Here is an 8,716-nt window from a genome sequence, read left to right as displayed (position 1 = left end):
GAAAGTGTACCACGAATGACAGTTTAGCCTCTTGCTTGCCTGCTATCTAAGCAAGAAGAAACAAAGGTACTTAGAAGGCTGGTCGCCAATATCATGCACGCTATAAATTGAAACACCAGTTACTTTTGCCTGGCATACTTGTCCTCTCAGTACCAGGCCAACTTCCATTACTTTTTCCTTGGCTTTCATTATCAGCAACAAGTCAATGTAATGGCAAAGAATTTGATAGATAAAAAATGAATGTAGTAAATATAGAAACCGATTATCCATAATCGCTACTTCTATTCATTAGGCATCCCATGCCCTGAAAATAAGGTGGTTCTATTTGCATAATGCCAAAGGTACATTATCCCCTGAACATAGTTGGCAGATAAATTACAAAAGAAGATTGATTTCACTTGGTTGGGGATCCTAATCAGTTATCAAAACTGAAGGAATGAGATTATAGAAACTTTACAACATAAGAATTTCTAACATGACAATCGGAGCAATGAATACATATGGATGGTTAATATCATTACAAAAAATATTGCAACCGCGGGTTAAAAAAGAATTGCTTTGATTAATTCTGGGGCAGGGCTGAAGAGAGATAGATGTGAAACAACAATTCGGAGCAATGAATACATGTATGGTTAATAATCCTGGCTACAAGGCTGTCTGGCTCTGGAATGAGGGAAGATGTCACGCTGTTCCAGAAATGAAATGTCAGAGACTCGGTCAGAATCTTGTTGAATAAAGCATCTTGCTGTGATTTCTCAGTTTCTGTCGTCGGGGCAACAAAGTATCTGTTTTTTATCCAAATTAGTAATTGCGGAAAAGAAGAATTCAAGACTTAACAGGTAAAGAAGTGCAACTAGTGTAGTGCAAACTGCAAAGAGTCATAAGGCAAGCTAGAGAAAATTTTCAAGTGCAAACTGTAAACAGTTGATCTCATAAATGCACGCTAGTGTGGCCGGTGAGGATTATTAGGATCATATTATAGGTAATACCTTTTATTGGCTATGGAATTCTAGGTTCTACCGTTCTAACTGAGGTAGGCAAGCTGAGAGAAAAACCCAACATTCTAAAGAGATTTAAAGATAACTGACACAATCGAATGACTCGTATTCTAAAATAAGAAATTTACAATGGGAAATTCAAGGCTCTACTTATTTAAAATCTAGTTCTACCCAAAAACTAGTAGAATAGCTCGGTTAGATGGAATGCAGATGCCGAAAATGAATATGATAACAAAGAAAATCAATCACGCAAACTCCTGCAAACTAAATCAATTGCTATGGAGCAAAAATATAAAGTTGGAGTTTGAGATGCTTCCCTAGTCAGATTTTGCAATGACAAGGGCCAAATATCTTGTACGAACAGGGCTTGACACATTTTTATTTGTGTATAGTGCATAAATGTTATTTCCCAATGTGAATTGGAATTGTAAGAGACACATGAATTTAGAATCATTTTCAAGAGTAGGGATATACATGAAAAATACCTTGTAATATGCCGAGAACTAACAGGGAAGAAAACAGAGGCAGGTTGCACATTCAACTCTGGATGTTTGATGGATATGTTCTTTTTGTTCAAAAACCTTTTTGCAACTCTTGATAGAAGATCAGCCCCATTTGCTCTCAATTGGGTATCATCATACGTCGAATAAAATTCCTTCAAACATTCTATTATAAAAGGACTGCACAAAGAATGCAAAAACTAAATATAAATCATAGACTAAAGAGAATGCACCATGGTTATTCTCAAACAAGGTATCCATAATTATACGAGTCCAAGGAATTATCAGAACATGCCAAAACACGGAACAGAAAAAGGTAAACAGCTTTCTATTCTTTGAAAAAATATTCCAAGAAATGAAACAAGAAGAAACATCATTTTTGTTTTACAATAAATGAACATGAAGATCTGAGATAAAGACAATAGGCAGAGTAGTACAACTCCTCAAAATACTCGAACTGCCAAAGGCCTTCAGACAAATAGCAATTTCCATAATTGTAATCTAAATACAATACTATCCATTTAATTTTAAGAATTAATACAAAACATATGTATTACCTTTCTGTTCAATATATATGTAAGTATGTATGTATGTATTACCTAAAAATCCAAGCATAAGCAACAGTAATATCAACGAAACCAGATAAACTGGAAACAATTATTGAGACCATAAGAACCAAGTGCAGCCTTTTTACCTATGTTTTCTAAATGCCATTCAAGCTCCATTCAAATAGCTTCCCCGATCCTCCTGGCCCACAGTATTATTGAGTGCCAATAATGGTTTCAGAACTATAATATCAGAATCAAGATAGATGCCACCATAAATGCAAAACAGATGAGCATGCAGGAATAAGAGCAGAAGGAAAACAGTGTAAACATTGAAACTAAAAGGTAGCACTCTACCAAGTGAAATCTGCTATGTAGCAATCGATTAAAACAATTATGACAGCAAATTGATAGCATGACTAAAAATTGCATCCTGAACCTCACAAAAGCATGTGCATAGATGAACAAGCTTACTTGTAAAGGGCAGCAAGTCGTACAAGCTCACTATAATGGGTAGCATAAAACTTTGTCTTTCTCCATTCAAACCACACGGAAGCAAATACGTGTGTTAGGTGTATCTTTCAACAATTCATCAAGGTTTGGCATTGCCAAAGCAACTTTGTAACTGTGATGAACAAGAAACCATTAATAGAAGCATAGAAATGATAAATCAAAATGCAGACCCAGAAGAAAACTTACCCATCTTTCACAAAGCTGTCTTTGAAAAAATCAAGCTCAATAGTTTCAGAGAACACTAGGACACAAACATCTCTATGCTGAGCAAGCAGAATCTTCAGCCCTCTTTGGTGCCTAACACTATACATCCACGGAGGTGAACTCCATATCATAAAAACTCTAATATCACATTCCCTTTCTTAATAAATGCATCCACAAAATCCGTAAAAGACAGCCTTGAGTCCAATCCAGGATAGTAACCCCATCTCCTTCCGTCAGCATATATATTCCCCGAAAACTCGGAGTTACTCTTATGAGCTTCTAAATCTACATTATTGACTTCATTCTTCCCAATTCTACTCTCATTCCAACTTGAATTCGAACTCAAATCATCTTTACCACTATAGCTACTTTCTTTCACTTAACACATTCCTCGCATTTTCATTTTTCTTACTCATACTGCCTTCCTTAACCTCCAAGCCAGTCTAGGAGATCCCTAAGGGCTTCTTCCCAGTAAAAGGGACCTTCTTGAACTCACTCAAAATCCCCTTTTGCACCATTTTATCCCCTCTAGTCAAGCCAGTAACACCAACCCCATCAGGGTCTTGCAGTAAAGGATTATTCAATGGATTCAAAATCTCTAAATTGGATTTAAGCATTCTATCCCTTCTCAAGAAATCACTTTTCTTATCAAACCAATCACCCCATTTCTCCCTCAAAGGATTCACTTTTCTCCCAGCAACTTTCTTCACCAGCAAAGCATCTTCAATACTTTCCACTACAGTCATTTTCCTCCTAACTTCCTCATCTAATGGGATATCATCGGATCCAAAGGCTGCCTTAATTTTATCATCATCCCCTCCAAACCCATCATTCAAAAACCCCCCATCGTAATCCCAATCTTGAATCGAACGTTTATTGAAAGCTCTTCTAATTGACCCACTTGAATGGTCGAAATAAAAATGCCCAGAGGAAAAGATCTTGTTTTTTTATTCATTGTCGTCATTTCTGGCTCCTCTTGCTCGACTTCATTGCCGATGTCGTCATCGGTAATTTCTTTTTCTTCGAGGGTGTCCAATTCGTCAATTTTGTCGTCTGTTGAGGAGGTGATGGTGGTGATGGCGGCAACATCTTCGGAGTCGGAGAGGAGAGGGATAGTGGAGAAAACGGCGTCGTTGTTGTTGCAGTCGTCTACGTGGGAGTGATGAGGATACATGTCGGATTTGGAAGAGAGAGAAAGACGGGTGTAGAGGATAAATACTGAAAATAAGAGAAGAAGAGCTGAGATCACTGCACATGCCTGTGCGCCGTAACGTGGCCGCCGCCTAGATCGGAGATTTCTTATCACTTTCCCCCGTCGCTAATCTCTTAACGGATTCCGACAATGAATAAGATTGAAGATGAAATTCGACTGCGCAGAAAGTGGTTAGCATTAAAATGGAGCATTTGATCTTGATGGGAAGTTAACTTCTCTAACCAAATTTGTAAAATTCGTTTAAGGGTAAAGTATAGTAATGGTCACTAAACTTTTCTACAACTTTCATTTAGGTCTCCAACTTTTAAAACTTGTAATACAGTCCTCCAACATTTAGTCCGTTTGCAATATGGTCCCCGACGTAACCAGCTATTTGACGCCGTTACACTGCCGTTAGTACGTTTGCAGTATGGTCATTGAACTTTTCAGGCGCTTGTATTTAGGTCCCCCAAATTTTAAAACTTACAACACATTTCTTAATTTTATTATAAACCCCAAATTCCTTTTCGATCATTAATTTTCTTTCTCGCTTCTCTCTTCTCATTTCTAGCATAACTTTTCATTCGGTGATGCATGGGAAATTCTAATCTAACTTTGAATTATATGGAGATGTTGACTTGAATAAAGGTCTATTGAGAAAAGACCCAACCAAGGGACTATCGGGAACATCAATGATTCAAGGTGTAATATTATATACAAGTCATCTTAGGTGAAGTATAGATGTTCGATGAAATGCTTGTGAGAAAAAAAATGGGGTTAGAAATGCAGAGTTGACAAATATTACTAAGATGAACTAAGTATCATTGTTGAAAGTCACCAACAAAGCTGAATTATTTTGTATAAATGGAATATAATAATTTCTTCGTTTAATCCTTGTGGTTAAAGATTTTTCAACATATGATCAAATATAATGAAATCCCAAAAAGTGTATTCACCTCTCAGTCTCTTTCGCTCGCATGCACTCTCGTTTGGTTTTTATTCTTCAATTTTCCGCCATGTAAAATTGTAAACCCAAACAGTGCTATATCTTTCAGCTTTTTATTTACAAAGAAAAAAATGGAGGACGAATTGCTGGAACGCAACACCGATTGTGTTTATTTCTTAGCCTATCCCCTCACTTGCAAGAATGTATTTATTTTCTCTTTTGGGTTATCCGGAAGTAAGCTTTTCATTTTTCGCACTTTCTCATTTTCAGCTCGCATTGTGTGTTTTTTGTTGAAATTTTTATGTTTCTGGAGCTGCATGTGAATGATCTGGATATTCAATTTTAGTTTTGAACCAAAACCATCTAATTTTCTTTCTTTTTTCTTAATAAAAACTTTTAGTGCTCCTTATGAAAGATGTTAAGTCCATCAAAATAGAAGTGAAAGAATGTCCTAAGCTAATTTTTTTTTTATTTTCTTGTTTGGTTTTTCTTTAAATCATGGAATTGATTGTGAGTATCGACATAGTGAAATCGCCAGGCTCAAACCGAGAGATTGCTGGTATTAGTTTACTGGGAATTGTATTGATCCGACCTGTGGTTTTCGACGTCTTGTGAGTTCGTATTCTTTTTAATAAGTTCATGTTGATTATGAGACTAATATATCGTGAACGAATTTATTTTTTTACATGTTTTGAAAATTGAGTACTGTGTTGCAAGTTTTAAAAGTTGGGGACCTAAATGCAAGTGCCTGAAAATTTCAGTGATCATATTGTAAACGTACTAACGACGGTGTAACGGCGCCAACTGACCGGTTACATCGGGGACCATATTGCAAATGGACTAAATGTTTGAGGATTGTATTACAAGTTTTAAAAGTTGAGGACCTAAATTAAATCTTTAAAAAAGTATAGCGACTATTACTATACTTTACCCTTCGTTTAAAAGGGCCACCCTCACCCGGGTAAGTTAAATCAAATCTGGTAACTAGGGGTGTAAACGAGCCGAGTCGAGCTCGAGTATCGCAGAGCTCGACTCGAACTCGAAAACTTTAAATGTTAGCTTGACTCGACTCGAAAACTCGCGAGCCTAAAATTTTCAAACTCGACTCAAACTCGAAAGATAATATTGAAACTCGACTCGAACTCGAAAATGCTCAAACTCAAAAAAAAATTCAGGAGCTCGATTGAAGCTCGAGACTCGAGCTCGATTGAAGCTCGATTTTGAGCTCGATTCAAGCTCAAACTCAAACTCGAACTCGATTCAAGCTCGAACTCAAACTCGAATTTGAACCTACAAAAATCTTATATTGCATTTAAAATATATAAATAATTTTCCCTTTAATCAACCATCACCAATACATTATAATATGAATATATGAACTATAAAAAATCTAAAAAAATAAAAATACAATTACAAGAAACTTAAGATAATTAATATATGGTGCAAATCCACCAGGAGGAAGCCCGAGACAGTGCGCTACCCACGTGAACCCACCGAGGAAGACCCATGCTGGTCAGCCATCCACCGAAACCAATGCTGCTGTCGCCCATGCTGGCCATGCTCGAATCCATGCCCTGCAGACACACAAAACAAGGGATAGAGCACCAAGCACAAAAAGGGACAGAGCCTGCAAATGCTGGCCATGCTCGAATCCATGTCGTTACACGTCATTTAAAAACAACCTGTTAAAAAAGACTAATAGGTATAATAGAAAACGAGTTAGTTTTATTTGTCTGGACTCTGGAACAAGTGGGTTGTCGGGGTTTGGATCAGTCAGTAAGGAGCAGATTGAGAGCAAAACTTGTTTTGCACCAGTGTTAGTTTTGTTGACAATGTTTATACATTGTACTATTTTAACTATGGTATTAGCAGGAGTAAGGACAGACCTTGGAAATGGTTAGTGCAGGGCTCCATTGTTCTTTTAGGATATCAAGACAAATGCTCTCGTTGCTGTTGATGTTTGGATGTAAGACCTTGGTTCTAAATGCAACCTATACAACAAAACAACATTGTCCATGAAAAGAGTGTGTAGAGTATCATACGAACAATCATCAACACTAGAGTAAAACATCGCGGGTGAAGTAAATTACCTTAGGAGGCTTGAAAGGGTAGTCCAGAGGAAAATGAATCGTAACTAAAAATACACCTCCAACATAAGGGCTATCGGAAGAGCCCACGATTGTTGCTTGCCAATGAAACATGTCTTGAGCTACAGGACCTATTACAAAAAAAAAAGCATCCAAAGGTTACCTAAATGACATCCATTGATGCACAAGTCAAAGTTCAGATAATAATAATGAACAGTCTGAATCGGATCAAACAATTCTAGTATAGGAACCGAAAAGCTTGTCGATTAAATCAAAATCAAGTTGGAAGGCAAACAGACTACATGAATATCAAGGCCTAAGGAAGGGATTTGCTCATTTTTCATGATGAAAACCTTCATTTTCAACAATAAGCAGCCCTAACGTATATAAGGGTAAATGAGCTAAAGCAAATACAAGGAGTCAAGTTTGGAGCTTTGGGGTTTTAAATTTTTAATCGATTTTATTCATAAGCTAAAACTAAGTACGCAGTTAAAAACAATGAAAAAGGTAGGGTAAGCAACATAAACAATGAGATCAAAGTATGGTATTGTTGGTAAAGATATATTGACATTAGGCGGTAGAAGATGAAATGTTACCAGCACTGCAAGAAGTGGGTGGATCTTTCTGCAAATCCTTGAGTTCCTTCAAAATCCGCTTTGAAGCCATGACGCTCGAACAGAAAAGAACGCAACAGAACAGAGGACAAGACAAAAATTCTTTCTAGATGGACAGGAGCCAGGAGAGAAAAAAAAGAAACGAAAAGAAAGCTAAAAATATAGAAGGGAAGAACAAGTTAGAAAAGTATAAAGCTTTGAATTCAATGATCAAACTTTGAAGGCAGAGAGATCCTTATCCTCTTCTCCACCCGCAAATCCCTTGACTTTGCACTTGAAGCTTCAAACTAAGACACACAAAGAGAGCAATTTTGCTATTAGGGCTGTGCGGCTGTGTTTGGTATTTTGTGTGCGTGAGTTTAGTTTAGGTTTAGTTAAATTTAGGTTTCATATTAATTTTTTGGTAAATTAAGTTATAGTCCCCCAAACTTGAGCACGCTTTTGTAAATACTTAATTTAATTCTTGATTTGTATGTTGAATTTTACGTTTATTTAAATTTAGTTATTAGTTTAATATGTATATGCATGTTTAATAAATTTATAGTTTGGTATGTTATATTTTAATTTTTGTATTTCAATCACATTTGTTTAAATTTTCTTATTTGTTTTAAATGTTCATGTGTCATTTATGTTATTTTCCATTTTATTTTAGCTTAAACCGAATAATATCAATTTCATATAAGACCCTATAGTTTATGCGCATTTTGTATTTAAGTCATTGGTTTAATTCCAATTTTGTAAGTTTAATTTTACATTTACGTGAATTTAATCATCATTCTAAAGTTAGTATATTTAGTTTAAATTAGTCCTCACATTTAGGTTTCTCTTAATTTAGTCTATGTTTAGGATTGTTTTCTTTAATTAGTTGTGTATATTTATTTTGCATGTTGATATGTTTATGTATAAGTATGCTAATGATTTATTTAGGAGTCACATAACATCATTTTGCATAATTTGTATGTGACTTTCATGTGCATAACTTAACTCCTATCACATAATTGGGTTTAGGGGTTAAGGTTTAGTGTTTAAGGTTTATAGTTTAGAGTTTAGGATTTATGGAATAGATTTTAAGGTTTATTACAAAGACATTAATTAATCGACTTAGTATCGATTTATG

The 8,716-nt window shown here is 35.8% G+C and overlaps 1 protein-coding gene and 1 pseudogene across 1 annotated transcript; both read right to left on the bottom strand.

Annotated features, from left to right (window-relative positions):
* Nucleotides 1–264: 264 nt before the first annotated feature.
* Nucleotides 265–6,569, bottom strand: LOC120195031 (annotated as a pseudogene).
* Nucleotides 6,570–6,647: 78 nt separating this feature from the next.
* Nucleotides 6,648–7,886, bottom strand: LOC120194987 (SUMO-conjugating enzyme UBC9-like). The gene is made up of 4 exons (XM_039197136.1): nt 7,854–7,886; nt 7,582–7,724; nt 6,989–7,116; nt 6,648–6,889 (listed from the first exon to the last, which is right to left on the bottom strand). Exons 2-4 carry the CDS (start codon nt 7,649–7,651, stop codon nt 6,764–6,766), a joined length of 324 nt encoding a protein of 107 aa, XP_039053067.1. The 5' UTR covers nt 7,652–7,724; nt 7,854–7,886; the 3' UTR covers nt 6,648–6,763.
* Nucleotides 7,887–8,716: the final 830 nt, after the last annotated feature.

Source organism: Hibiscus syriacus, unplaced genomic scaffold (assembly GCF_006381635.1).
Source record: "Hibiscus syriacus cultivar Baekdansim isolate YM2019G1 unplaced genomic scaffold, ASM638163v2 tig00117005_pilon, whole genome shotgun sequence".
Lineage (NCBI taxonomy): Eukaryota > Viridiplantae > Streptophyta > Magnoliopsida > Malvales > Malvaceae > Hibiscus > Hibiscus syriacus.
Note: the sequence above shows the minus strand (reverse complement) of the source record. Positions and strands in the feature narration are given on the sequence as shown.

Coding starts and splice junctions, on each gene's coding strand:
- LOC120194987 (XM_039197136.1), bottom strand. CDS start 7,651: ATGGCTTCAAAGCGGATTTTGAAGGAACTCAAGGATTTGCAGAAAGAT. Junction 7,117..7,581: donor ACCCACTTCTTGCAGTGCTG/GTAACATTTCAT, acceptor TTTTTGTAATAG/GTCCTGTAGCTCAAGACATG. Junction 6,890..6,988: donor ACCCTTTCAAGCCTCCTAAG/GTAATTTACTTC, acceptor TTTGTTGTATAG/GTTGCATTTAGAACCAAGGT.